At 38.7% G+C, this 14,917-nt stretch overlaps 1 protein-coding gene across 1 annotated transcript in view; it reads left to right on the top strand.

The window, feature by feature from the left end:
* The first annotated feature begins 1,250 nt into the window (after positions 1 to 1,250).
* Positions 1,251 to 14,917, top strand: part of LOC111159878 (paraspeckle component 1) — a 71,537-nt gene continuing 57,870 nt past the window's right edge. Inside the window, exons 1-2 of the mRNA XM_022522530.1 lie at positions 1,251 to 1,774; positions 9,049 to 9,350. Of these exons, the coding sequence (XP_022378238.1) occupies positions 1,409 to 1,774; positions 9,049 to 9,350 (668 nt within the window). The 5' untranslated portion in view covers positions 1,251 to 1,408. The remainder of the gene's footprint in view (positions 1,775 to 9,048; positions 9,351 to 14,917) is intronic.

Below are 14,917 nucleotides of genomic sequence, written 5' to 3' on the forward strand. Positions count from 1 at the left end.
GGCGGGGAGCCTGCTTCCCCCTCTCTCTCTGCCCGCCTCTCTGCCTATTTGTGATCTGTATTTGTCGAATAAATAAATAAAATCTTTGAAAAAAAATTTTAAGGCATAATTTACATACAATAATACTGACCCTTTTAGTTTACCAAGTTTTGACAAACACATACAATTGTGTAGCCACCACCTCATTCAGAATATAGTTTCATCATTCCAAAAATTTCCCTGTGTCCCTGTGTAATCACCCCCCACCTCCAGCTCCTGGCAACCACTGATCTGTGTTCTGTAGTGCATTCCTTTTTATTGCTGAGCATATTCCATTATATGAAAGTCACGCTGTTTACCTATCACTAGTTTGGACATTTGGATTGTTTCAGTTCTTCTTGATTACAAATAAAGCCCCTATAAACAGTTGCATGTAGTTTTTTGTGTGAATACAAGTTTTCATTTCACTTGGATAATTAGAAGTGGGATTGCTCTTCTTAAGTGAGCATATGTTTAACCTCATGAGAAACTACTGAAATGTTTTGCAGAGAGTGAATTCATTTCTTTTTAACACTCACTGGAGTGCCTGCCCATGTCCCAGGAGACGTACTGAGCGGAAGTGAGTAGTTTGGCGGACACTGCATGACTCACAAATCTTAAAATATTTGCAGTCTGACCCTTTACAGAAAATATTTGCTGGCCCTTGTTATGAGTATGGTCTATAGGAGTTCAGAATTTCATAAGCAATTTCATGGAGTCCTTCTCTGAGGCGAATAATCAACAGTATAATTATTTTATAGAATGGATAGTTTTATCAGTAAGTATAATAAAAATCTTGCTGTTGACGGACAGAAATAAATGTTTTGAGGTGTTTCAATCACCGGGAAATATCTTATTCAATGCCATGCGTAAAATTTGCAAGTTTTCGTTTTTCCATAGTCATTGAGAATTGAGCTGGGTATCTAAAAGAATATGGATATTCCCCAGATCATTGTGTTTTCACACACTGGTGCACATATAACAATTTTTCCCATAAGTGCAACCCAACAGTCAGCTAATTTAGAAGGGTGGGAAACCGCATTTAGCGTAGCCTAGGAGGTGGTTTGCATCTGCAGCTCATGTAATACTGTGCTCATGCGCATGTTATCGTGCCGTTGGCGTGCAATAATGCGCAGGCGCGTTGGCTCCGGCGTCGGCCTTTGCGGAGGGGCGGGACTTACAGCCGGCGTCTCTTCTTGTAACTGCGGCTGGTGGCAGCGCCATTTTGAACGTGCAGCTACCGTGGCGGTGATCCTAACCAGGCAGGGCGGCGCGCTAAGCGACCTGTCTTCTCTGATTTTTTCCTTCTATATTCCGTATTTGCAGGTATATATAGAGATACAGCTATAGCTCTAGAATTATATCCGGTATCTGAATTGAACTCACTAAGATGATGTTAAGGGGAAACCTGAAGCAAGTACGCATTGAGAAAAACCCGGCCCGCCTTCGAGCTCTTGAGTCTGCCGCAGGCGAGAGCGAGCCATCGGCCGCCATGGCCCTCGCGCTGGCTGGGGAGCCGGCTCCACCTGCCCCGGTGGCTCCGGAGGACCACCCCGATGAAGAGATGGGATTCACCATTGACATCAAGAGCTTCCTCAAGCCGGGCGAAAAGACGTACACGCAACGCTGCCGCCTCTTCGTGGGGAACCTGCCCACAGATATCACGGAAGAGGACTTCAAGAGGCTCTTCGAGCGCTACGGCGAGCCCAGCGAGGTCTTCATCAATCGGGACCGTGGCTTCGGCTTCATCCGTTTGGTGAGTGTAGTGCCTGGCTGGCGGGGGTATGAGGGGGAAGGGGGAGTGAAGGGAGGCCCCTTTGAGGAGCGGGGCGCCGCGGGCAGTCCACGTTCTTCAGCCTCGGTGGAGAAAGCTCTTGTCCCAGCTGAGGCCTGTGCTATGGCCTGTGAAAATCGCGGCGCCTCGTGTCCTTGTTTTTCCCGCCGCGTTGGATTGTTCTCTCACCCAGGGCAGCGTTTTAGCCCGGAATTTCCGATTAGTGGGCTCGGTTTGCCGTCGCTTTTTGGTTGCTCTTGCCAACGTTTTCTGCTCCGCGCGCGTCCGGCTTCGCTTGCCCGGCGCTACATAGGCTACGGCTAACCCGGCCCAGTTTGCGGTTCTAGTTCTGATTCTCACAAGGGTCAGGAACGTTTTGGGGTGAGACTTCTTCCAGGCAGAATTGTGTTGTAAGCGAAATAGATAATGAATTTGGAACGGAAGCTTCGTCTTACCAGAAATTTCATTGGGCATGGAGGACCAACCAGCGGACTCGCTTCTTAAAAAATTTCCAAATCATTTCCTTGGTTGCAACCAGACTTGGGTGCGTTTAACGGTAAACCATGTTTCTCACCTGACCTCAGCGCAGCCCACCTTTAACTGCTTCGTTCTTAAACTCTGCAATATTGGGACGGTGTTGAATTGTTAACGTATCTAATGTAGGGTGCTCACTTCCCAAACATTCTGGACGTTTCCACGTGTTGGGGGGGGTATGAATTATATACTGTTTTATATTTTAAGTGCACATTTTAATGATAAAAGAGCATGCATTTTACTTTATAGTTTAAGCCTTAAAACTTTTCCAATAACATGCAAAATTTGTGCCTCCCTTAGATTTTTTTTTTTAATTAAGAGAGGGGGGGTTTACTTTTGCAGGTCAAAATATCTACTTTATTTGGTTTTCCCATGTGCTTTGTGGTGAATTCCATCAGTGTCAGTTATATAGCTTTATTGTAATTCGTATTTAGATGCTGGATTTTTTTTTCCAACAAAATATCTTTCTTGGAAACATTTTTACACAAAGACTTCTTATGTTGTATTGCCTTTCTAGTTTGACCCTCAAATTTTATGTGCATGGCAGTTTGTGGAAGCTTAATTACTGGAGTTTTAACATTCAAAATCGGGTTCTCTTCGTGATTGGCCAAGGCAAAGTTTTAACATGTAGATAGAATTGATTGTAATTTAGTGACATTGTATTTTTTAGGGAGAACATTTGAACTTTTTTTTTTTTTTTAAAGATTTTATTTATTTATTTGACAGAGAGCTAGAGAGCACAAGTAGGCAGAGGGAGAGGGAGAAGCAGTTTTTCCGCTGCGCTGGAAGCGTGACATTGAGCTGGATCCCAGGACCCTGGGACCATAACCTGAGCCAAAAGCAGCGGCTTAACCTACTGAGCCACCCAGGTGCCCCTGAACATTTAAAATCTAAATGGTTTCAAGAGAAGGGTAAATCTTCATAGGGCATTATTAATAAGACCGGGAAATTTCCTTAAAATTGAAGTTAAGTAATCAGTGCATTTTGAACATGAAATTATAAATATCTTCTGGATATTAGAGAAACTGTCATTTGGTAAAATTATTTTTGATACAATTACAAAAGTAATCTTAAAGGAATTTAGGTTTCTACAATGAAATATTTTAGGCAGTTTTTAGTAGACTTTCCAAAAAGATGTTACTTAACATTTTCATAGTCTTTTTAGGCTCTGGCACCCTGTTGGTCTGTTTTAAAGTTGACATTCTGGAGAAAGAATGGTAGGCCTGGATTTCCTTTTGTTTTGGAAGTCTTACACTTAAAAAATAAGCCAGTAGTAAACATTTTGACATGAAAAAATCTTCTGTCTTTAAAGCTACTAATAATCCTTTTTTTCCTTTAGTGTATTAGCCCTGTCCGATAGAACTTCTGCAGTGATGGAAATGCTATGTGTATGTGCTGTCCAGTGTAGTAGTTACTAGCCACATGTGACTGTTGAGCACTTGAAATGTGGCAGTTGTGCTGGAGAATTTAAACTTTAAATTTTATTTATTCTTAAATAGCCACATGTGGCTAATGGATATTTGCTTTTAGTTTCTTGAAAAAGAATAAAAAGTGTGGGATTATGAAATGGGGAGGTGAGGACTGCTCTTGTCTGCTTCTTCTTCCGGATACGCTCCTCCAAACGTATCATGCGGTTTTTTTTTGTGTAGGCATGTTAAAAATAAGTCATTGGGAAATGAGAATTTAGCTTACAAGGTTTGACTTTATGGATAACTTTACTGTTTAATCTGAGCTCTGTGATTAACAGGTACATTTAAAAGCCTTAAACAGGGACGCCTGGGTGGCTCAGTGGGTTAAGTGGCTGCCTTCGGCTCAGGTCATGATCCCAGGGTCCTGGGATCGAGTCCCACATCGGGCTCCTTGCTCAGCAGGGAGCCTGCTTCTCTCTCTGCCTCTGCCTGCCATTCTGTCTGCTTGTGTGCTTGCTCTCTCTCTCTCTCTCTCTCTCTGACAAATAAATAAATAAATAAAATCTTAAAAAAAAATAAAAGCCTTAAACATTTCTGAGCGATTATGTATCTTTTTCTACTTAGGGAAATCATAGTGTATACCTGATTTGAATGTAAGTAATGGTGTAGTGGCTCTAGTGTGTGGTGGTGGTGTAGTGGCCCTATAATAGTGATGTAATTTTATTTGATTTATATTTTTAGGTATATTTTTTTACTTGTTCAGCAATTAATCTTTAAAATTAAATTTTCTTACATTGGTGGTTGTAGTTTTTTGGTTGATTGATGAGGTGAGACAATATTTTGGAGATGGTGCAGGGTCCGCATTGCTAGAATGTAACTGTGAGGAAAAAGAATTGAAGTGGCATTTCCTCATAAGGTCCTAATCCATATTATGAATCCACGGTACATTAGGGTTGAAATTGTTTATTTTAGATACATTTTGTGGAATTTTAGACCCAAAAAATTCTTTTTTAGGATTTGACTGGTTACTGACATTAGATTCGCTAAACTGAGAAGTTGTAGTGCATTTTTTTTTTTTTTAAAGATTTTATTTATTTATTTGACAGAGAGAAAGATCACAAGTAGGCAGAGAGGCAGGTAGAGAGAGAAGGGGAAGCAGGCTCTCTGGAGCCTGATGCGGGGCTCGATCCCAGGACCCTGGGATCATGACCTGAGCCAAAGGCAGAGGCTTAACCCACTGAGCCACCCAGGCGCCCCAGTTGTAGTGCATTTTTAAAAAAATTTGTTTATTTAAGTGATCTCTACACCCGGTGAGGGGTTCGAACTGCGGACCCTGACTGAGATTAAGAGCCACATCGTTCTCAGACTGGCTCTGCCAGGAGTCCCAGTGGTGCATTTTAAAGATAGTTTAATGTAGTTAAAACTGGTTATTAGTTTGACCTGAACTCTGTTTCTGCTTTTATCTCCTCCCTCCCCTACTTTTAGTTTAGTACTAAAACCAGATTTCTGGAGTGGTGATTCACAAAAGTGTGGGTCCTTTCCAGCAGATTCATCTCTCTCTAGTGCACTTACATTATTTTCCCTATCATTCATGCTAGCAATGCTGACCTTAGACCCAAAAATCGTTAACTGGGATTTGTTAGAAATGCAAATTCTGATACCCTACCCTAGATTAGATCTACTGAATCAAGTTGTGGGGTTGGGACCCAACAATCTTGTTTTTGTTTTTGTTTTCCTTTTAAATATTTTATTTATTTATTTATTTGACAGACAGAGATCACAAGTAGGCACAGAGGCAGGCAGAGAGAGAGGGGGAAGCAGGCTGCCTGCTGAGCAGAGAGCCTGATGAGGGGATAAGGGGATGTACGGTCTCTGTGGGTCTCAATTCCAAGACCCTGAGATCATGAACTGAGCCGAAGGCAGAGGCTTAATCCACTGAGCCACCCAGGTGCCCCAACAGTCTTGCGTTTTTTTTGTTTTTGTTTTTGTTTTTTTTAAGATTTTATTTATTTTATTTGACAGGTAGAGATCACAAGTGGCAGGCAGAGAGAGAGAGAGGAGGAAGCAGGCTCCCGGCCGAGCAGAGAGCCCTATGCGGGGCTCGATCCCAGGACCCTGGGATCATGACCCTAGCCGAAGGCAGAGGCCTCAACCCACTGAGCCACCCAGGCGCCCCAACAGTCTTGCGTTTTAATTAGCCCTCCATGTTATTCTTATGCTTGCTAAGATTTGAGAACCACTATTGTAAATAAAGAGTTAAAAATCTACTGAATTTACATTAATTTAGCCACTGGGGACTAAACCCTCTCCCCTTGGGTTTGTTTTTAATAATGAAATGCTGTGTACTTCTTACAGAATGTCAAATACTAGAGAAGATGTTGTAGAATCTCCTTACTGGCCTGTCCAGCATATAATTTCAAGTGCTCTTTTAGTTCAGGGAAGTTTTCTTATTAAAGTTTTAATTCCAGTGAAAGGTTGTCCCCTAACACATTAAATGTAATGACTGTTAAACTTTTTTATGGTTTTTCCATATCAAACCGTACTGTACACATTTTGCTCTGATTTGAGGTTTTCATTTAATATCTCTTTGACATCTTCTCATGTCATTAGATTGATTTTTAATGACTATATTGTATTTCACAGTATGAGTGGACTGCCAGTTACCCAGCCAACTTTCTGTTGATTGACTTGAAGACTGTTTCCATTTTGCATCAGTGGATTTCTTTGTACTTATTAATTTAGTACTGTTGGCAGTGGTCAATTTTAATCACTAGCAAACAATAAAAAGATCTGGTCTTTGGAAAGAGCCTTTTGAAAGGGTCCAGTGGACATCATGAGATCCTAATTCAAGCAATCTCTATCTTGGGGTAGTCAGTTTCTTGTTATTTTTAATATTCCTTTTAAGTTGAAAACCTGTAATTTTACTTTTTATGCAAAGTGATGCTGGGACACTAGTTGGAAGGAGGAATTTATAGTGTATTGGTAGTATGAATTATGTATGGATCTGGGGGTGAGTTACTTCAACCTGCTAGGCTTATTTCCCCATATGTGAAGAGGGGATATTAACAACACACTTTGTAAGGTTGTTGATGAGGATAATGGAAGCTAATTGTGTAGGTGTGTATTTATATACATATTATATGAAATAATGAATGGCTAGCATATAGTACCTACTTAGTAAAATTTACCTTGTTATCATTATTCTGTGGTATGAAGTAAAGAAATCTTTGGTTTCATTTCAAACACATAATTTTAGTTGATTTTACAGATAACTTTAGTACACATTTATAGCAGTAGTTCTTAAATGGGGTGGTTTTGTTTCCCGGGGGACATTTGATAGTGTCTGGAGACATTTTTCATTGTCAAAAGTGGGGGTTGTTCTACTGGCTTAAACCTCCTGTAATGCACAGGACAGCTCCCCACAACAAGAATTATCTTGTCCATAATGTCAAGACTGCTGAAGGTGAGAAATCCTGATGTAGAATTATTTAATGAAAAGTATAAATTTTGAAGAAGGATTATGGCTTTGAAATTCATGACGGCATAAACATTTTATTTGGCCCAAAAGTAATTTAATTCATTGCTAACTGTAAAAAAAATTACTTGATTTAACATAAAAATTGGGACTTCCTGCTTCTCTTGGGGAAATAATATATGATGTTGTGAATATACTTGACTGAATCTGAGCAGGAGATGCCCTCTGGAAGCACTTTTCAGTTTTATTTATTTCATTTATTTATTATTATTATTATTATTATTATTTTTTAAGTCTGGGAACCCAGCTTTTTTTTTTTTTTTAAGATTTTATTTATTTATTTGACAGACAGAGATCACAAGTAGGCAGAGAAGCAGGCAGAGAGAGGAGGAAGCAGGCTCCCTGCTGAGCAGAGAGCCTGATGCGGGGCTCTATCGCAGGACCCTGGGATCATGACCTGAGCTGAAGGCAGAGGCTTTAACCCACTGAGCCACCCAGGCGCCCCTAAAAATTTTTTTAAGAGTAATTTCTATTTATTACTTTTGAAATTTTGTTTATTTACTTTTTAATTATTTTTTTAAAGTTTTTATTTACTTATTTGAGAGAGTAGTGGGAGTGGAGCAGAGGGAGAGGGAGAAGCAGGCCCCCCATTGAGCAGGGAGCCTGTCGCTGGGCTTGATTCCAGGACATTGGGATCATGACTTGAGCAGAAGGCAGATGCTTAACTGACTGAGCCATCCAGGTGCCCCTGAAATTTTATTTTTAAGTAATCTCTATACCCAAGGTGTGGCTTGAACTTAAAACCCAGAGATCAAGTCACATGCTCTACTGACTTAGCTGGTTAGGCCCCCCAAGAGTAATTTTGAGAAATAGCTATTTTGAAAATCTGTGAAAAGGTTAGATTCATTTGTCTTTGTAAAATTAGTTCTGTAGATAGATTTTTGCATTAATGCAGTAATTTAAAGCTGTCATTAATATTTTAGGTATTGAATAAGGATCTATTGTGATGTTAAGACTTTTTTCATAAGACAGTATATTTGTTCTCTTACAGATGCATATAAAACTTCTTTCAGTTCTCTCTGGAGAGTTCTCACAACACAAAGAAAAAGAACATACCTATATTGAACTTCCAGTTGGTTGATTATGTTTAGATGTCTATATTCTATACCAGCTTTGAATTCTTCAAGAAGGAAGTTCCCTAGTGGTTTCAGCAATGAATGTATTTTCTAGTTTATATAAATGCACGTGCACTTGATTTTTCCCTATAATGGGGAGAACACATGGCCCATGAATGTGCATGTTTTCTCCTCTCAATATAATGGAGAAATGTGTAGTCCATGAAAGTATTTCAGAAGTGGTTATTAACATCTGATAGGAGTTTTCATAGATGATATAAGAAAGAAATAAAAAGGAAAGGGGATTTTCTGGCATTGGAGGGGTGAGATGTTTTATTAAGATGTAAATACAAAAACATGGAGTATATGGGAAATTATTCTGTTTTCAGTAATAGCTTCCAGTAACGGGTGCTTGGTCTCAAAAAGTAATTATTTTCTTTTAATATATGTAGGAGATTTAAAAAAGATTGCTTCAAATATTTAATAGCTGGTAATTTCTGAATAGATAATCTTTTAGTGATGACTTGGGACATTGGGGTATTTAAACATACTTATTTTTAAATAATTAGTACAATGCATGTGATACCAAAATCAAATGACACAAAAACAAAGTGACCCTATCTGCCATTTCCAAAAGCTACCCAGCTCTTCTCCCTAAAAACTGCTATTTAAAATTAATTGTGTTACTATCATCTTTAAAAAGTGATTTTTCCTTCTAAAAAGGAATCCAGAACACTGGCTGAAATTGCAAAAGCAGAGCTGGATGGCACCATTTTGAAGAGCAGACCTCTCCGAATTCGTTTTGCTACACATGGAGCAGCCCTAACTGTCAAGAACCTTTCGCCGGTTGTTTCCAATGAGCTGCTAGAGCAAGCATTTTCCCAGTTTGGTCCTGTAGAGAAAGCCGTTGTGGTTGTGGATGATCGTGGTAGAGCTACAGGAAAAGGTTTTGTAGAATTTGCAGCAAAACCTCCTGCACGAAAGGCTCTGGAAAGATGTGGTGATGGGGCGTTCTTGCTAACAACGTAAGTTTTAAACATCTCATCATCCTTCTGTACAGTTGCAAATGGACTTCTCTCTGTTCTGAACTTCTGTCTTTCCTTGTACAGTTCATACTGTTTTGGCATATGGGTAAGTAGGTGTTGAATAAATATTCATTGAATATAAATAAGGAATTTTTGTGTATCTCCAGGAGGCAGGAGTCATACTTCAGACTTCAGTGTATTGATTCATACTTGAATCTTAGAAAAGTTTTCTATTACGATTTTCATTCAGCTGACTGTATCTATTATATGCAAAGGAAAATTTTATATTTAAATAATGGATGAGTGACATTATAATCAACTTTATAAATGCTTTTTTTTAAAGTTTTAGCGGAACTGGATTTGTTATGTATTATTAGGTTGTTTACAGAATTTCTGGAAATTCAAGAGAATCGAGCTTTGATGCTATGGTTTCAGCAGAAATACAGCTAAAAGTAATGCCCAACCTCTTCATGAGATTGATAAATGCCTAATTTTCATGAATTAAAATGCACTCAATTTTACGTTATTTTACTTTATTTTTTTGAAGACTTTATTTGACAGAGAGAACACAGTTAGGCAGAGGGGCAGGCAGAGGGAGAGGGAGAAGCAGGCTCTCCTCAGAGCAGGGAGCCTGACCTGGGGCTCGATCCCAAGATCCTGGGATCATGACCTGAGCTGAAGGCAGCCGTTTAACTGACTGAGCCACCCAGATGCCCCAAAATGTCCCCAATTTTTTTTTTTTTAAGATTTTATTTAATTTGACAGAGATCACAAGCAGGCAGAGAGGTAGGCAGAGAGAGAGGAGGAGGCAGGCTCCCTGCTGAGCAGAGAGCCCAATGCGGGGCTCGATCCTAGGACCCTGGGATCATGACCTGAGCCAAAGGCAGAGGCTTGACCCACTGAGCCACCCAGGCGCCCCTGCACCCAATTTTAAATATAAAACTCAATGAGTTTCAACAAGTGAATGTACTATGTAACTTAGAATCACAGTCAAGTAGAGAACATTTTCATCATCCAAAAAAGTTCCTTTATGTTCTCTTGCAGTTATTCTCCACCCCTTAACCCTGTCCTAGATAGCTGCTCATCTTTCTGCACTCCTGTAAATTAGTTTTGTTTTTTCTAGTTATTTCATATAACTGAAATAGTACATACTCTTTTGTGTTCCTTCCTTCTTTTCTTTTTTTAAGATTTTATTTATTTATTTGAAAGAGAGAGCATGAGCAGGGCAGAGGGAGAGGGACAGGCAGACTCCTAGCTGAGCAGGTAGCCTGACTTGGGGCTTGATCCCAGGACTCTGGGATCATGACCTGAGTTGAAGGCAGACACTTAATTGACTGAGCCACCAAGGTGCCACCTGTTTGATTTCTTTTGCTTAGGATAATATTTATGCGATTTCATCCATACTATTGTATCAGTATTTTGTTCCTTTTTATGGCTGAGTTTTATTCTATTATGTGGACATAATCACAGTTTGGCCAGTGATTTAAGGGTCGGTCAGTGTTCAAGTTGTTTCTAACTGTTGGCAATTTTGAATAAAGTTTTACACAAATGAACATTTGTGTAAAGGCTTCTTGTAAACATTATGTTTTCATGTGGCTTGGGTAATGTTTAGGGGTAAATGGCTGAATTTTCAGCTTTATAAGAAACTGCCAAATTATGTTCCAAAATGGTTGTACTGTTTCACATTCCTACCAGCAATGAGTGGGAGAGAGTTCTAGGTTAGCTGTTCCATACCTTCACCAACACTTGATATTTTTAGTCTTTTGGATATTCTAGCGAGTATGGGAACTTCTTGTGGTTAGTTTAAACTTTTATTTTACTAACTACTAATGATTAGCAACTTTTCATGTGCTTTTTGGCTATTTTTATACCTCTTATGAAGTGTCTGTTGAAATTTTTTGCCTGTTTTTTAATTGGGAGGTTTATCTTACTGATTTAAAACATCTGGATACAGGTCTGTTTTATGATAATTTCTCCCAGTCTGTGGCTTGCTTTCAAATTTTATTAGTGTTCTTCAGATAGCAGAAGTGAAGTATAATTTATCTTTTTTTTTTTTCCTTTTCTGACTTGTGCTTTTTGGATCCTTGTATGAAATTTCTGCCTCTCCCAAGGTAGCAAGTTTTTCTTGTGTTTTCTTGAGACATTTTATAGTTTCTTTTTTAAATTTATAGCTGTGGTCCATTTTGAGTATGATATGAGATAACAGTTCATTTTTTTTCCATACAGATACCCATTTGTTTAAGCACAAGTAATTGAAAAGATGATTTCTCCTTTTTTAATCTTTTATCTTTATCAAAAATCTTGGGGGGGAAAATCTGCACTATTTTTTGTTTCATTGATCTGTGTGTCCATTATACCAGTACCTTTTTTTAAAAGATTTTATTTTATTTTATTTTAGATTTTATTTATTAGAGTGAGCATGTGAGAGCAGGGTGGGGGGAGCTACTGAATAGAGAGGGAGAAGCAAGCTTCCTGGCTCATCAGGAAGCCCCTTAACCAAAGACAGATGCATAACTGACTGGGCTGCCCACTCGCCCCTTAAAGATTTTATTTTTAAGTAATCTCTACACCCAACATTGGGCTTAAATTTATAACCCTGAGATCAAGAGTTGCCTGCTCTACAGACTGAGCCAGTCTGCCCCACACCAATGCTCTACTTTCTTAATTACTTTATGCTAAAGTTTGAAATTAGGTAGTATCACCTGTTTTTTTTTTTTTTTTTATTGTTCTGGGTATTGTTGTCTTGTATATCCTTACTTATTTTATCTATCCATTCGTTTATTTCTCAATTTTAGTATAGTTAATGTACAATGTTCTATTAGTTTCAGATTATTTTTACTGATTTTAAAATCGACTTATCAATTAAAAAAAATTCTGCTGGGCTTTCGATTGAAATTGCCTTGAGTGTAGAGGTCATTGGGGGGAATATTGACATCTTCACAATACTGACTTTTCTATTCCATGAATGTGGTATATCTCTCCATTTACTTAAAAATACTTGTCAATAATAGTCATGAAACCTCTTGCCATATTAACATGCCATTCCTTTCAGTTTTCCCACAACAAAGTTCTTGATGTTCATCCTTAGTCTTTACACTGGATTTGATATAAAAGTTCCTTAGTTGATTATTGTATTGATTCCTTTTATCTCTGTTAGTAATAAAATGTGCCCATTTACTGTATTATTGGTTGGTATCATGGAACTATTTTAGGGTTGGGGAACTGGCTACAAAGACAATTTAAAACATCTGTTTTTGGCCCCACAGCTTAGTTGTGTGATTTTTTAAGATTTTAGGCCTTGTTCCATTTTACTCACCTTTTGCTAAGATGTTATCTTCTCAGAGAAGTAGTTTCTTCTTTTTTTCCCAAAGATTTTATTTATTTATTTGACAGAGATCACACATAAGCAGAGAGGCAGGCAGGGGGTGGGGGAAGCAGGCTTCCTGCCAAGCAGAGAGCCCGATGCAGGGCTAGATCCCAGGACCCCAGGATCATGAGCAGAGGCTTAACCCACTGAGCCACCCTGGTGCCCCTCAGAGAAGTAGTTTTATCTTGATACAGTCATCCCCTCTGCAGCATCACTTATAGTATCCTTTCTCAGTTTATTTTTTCTTAGCATTTACTGTTTTAATTTGTATGTCTTTCTCTGCATGAGAATTTGTAAGTTCCATGAGGGCAGGGTTTTGTCTTGTTCTACATTATGTAATCCTAACACCTATGTTCTTCTTTTTTTTAAATTAAATTTACTTTAATTCCAGTATAGTTAACATACAGTGTTATATTAGTTATGTGTGTACAGTATAGTCATTCAACAGTTGTGTATCTTACTCAGTGTTCATAAAAATAAGTGTGCTCTTACTAATCCCCTTCACCTATTTCACCCATTCATACCCCCCTCCCAATCATCTGTTCTTTGTAGTTAGAGTCTGTTTTTTGGTTTGTCTCTTTTTTCCCCTTCGTTTTTTCTTAAATTCCGCATATGAGTGAAATCATATGGTATTTGTCTTTCTCTGACTTACTTTGCTTAGCATTACACTGTCTTAGCACCTGTAGTGTCATAATTCCTGGCCACAAACTAAGCTAATAATAGTTATTTAATGAAGGAGGGAAAGAAGGACCTAAAACAATAGGCAAGGCATAAGATTAGTATTTTTTCCACTGCAGGCTTTAAAGTTAAATCCAGGCATTGGGAAATATTTAACTATTTTTTACAGGTAGCTTTTGAAATCACTTAAAAACAGTTTTGAGGGAATGGACAAATTGTTGAACACTGTACTGTCTCATATTTCATAATCATGATCATAGTCATAAGCATTTGGATTCTCATAGCACTATTACCATTTTTTAGGTGAAAAAACTGGCCAAGAGATGTTAAGTAGTTTGTGTAAGATTGCACAACTGATAATTGGAGGATTTTAGTCTGACACTGTATCCCTTTTATGCTATAAGTGGAATTTTTTTTTTTTAAATTTTATTTATTTATTTGAGAGAGAGATAGTGAGAGAGAGCATGAGAGGGGAGAAGGTCAGAGAGAGAATCAGACTCCTTGCTGAGCAGGGAGCCTGATGTGGGACTCCATCCCGGGACTCTGGGATCATGACCTGAGCTGAAGGCAGTAGCCCAACCAACTGAGCCACCCAGGTGCCCTACAAGCGGAATTTTTAATAATCTATCCTTGCTGAGAACGTTGTTAGTTAAACCTTCTAATGGAATTCAGGATGCTCTTTTCCCTGTTTGTGTGGCTGGAATCAACTGAAATGTGACCTCTTTCCTCACTGCCTTATCTAAAGTGGGCTCTCTTTATTAATTCTTTCTTGACAGCATTGTGTTTTTCCTTTTTAGCTGTTTACTCATTCTTTTTTGTTTGTTTTGGTGTTTTAGAACACTTCAGGGATTGTTTTGTTTACCCTGATTGTCTAGCCGAAGGTAGGGTTGTCTTGGTACATTTTGGGTAATCAAGTATTTATTGACAGACTGACTCTCAGATGTCAAGAATAATACAAGTGATTTATAAGAGTGGTATCATAGGGATTTAATTTCTAAGTGTAGACTTCTTGTGTAATCAAAATTTCTCTTGAAAATACTTTTATCTCTCTCTTTAAAAATTTATTTATTTGCGAGACAAAGAGAAAAGGGGGAGGGATAGAAGAAGAGGGACAAGCAGACTCTCCACTAAGTGCAAGCCTGATGCAGAGCTTGATTCCAGGACCAAGTGTCGGATGCTTAACCTGTAGAGCTACCTAGGTGCCCTAAAATACTTTTAAATTGTTATAAGGTGCTGTATATTATATGCAGTTTTAGGTAAACAGTTTTGTACAGTGTATGTAATGACTAGTGCATATTTTGCAAACATACGTGTTAATTAAATATTTATGCTATTTTGAAATTACAAAAAAGAAAGATGGCAGGAAAAAAAGAATTTAAAACCTTTATCCAGGGGTGCCTGGGTGGCTCAGTGGGTTAAAGCCTCTGCCTTCAGCTCAGGTCATGATTCCAGGGTCCTGGGATCGAGCCCCGAGTCGGGCTCTCTGCTCAGCGGGGAGCCTGCTTCCCTACCTCTTTCTCTG

Source organism: Enhydra lutris, unplaced genomic scaffold, assembly GCF_002288905.1.
Source record: "Enhydra lutris kenyoni isolate GAN:26980312 unplaced genomic scaffold, ASM228890v2 scaffoldscaffold71, whole genome shotgun sequence".
Taxonomy (NCBI): Eukaryota; Metazoa; Chordata; class Mammalia; order Carnivora; family Mustelidae; genus Enhydra; species Enhydra lutris.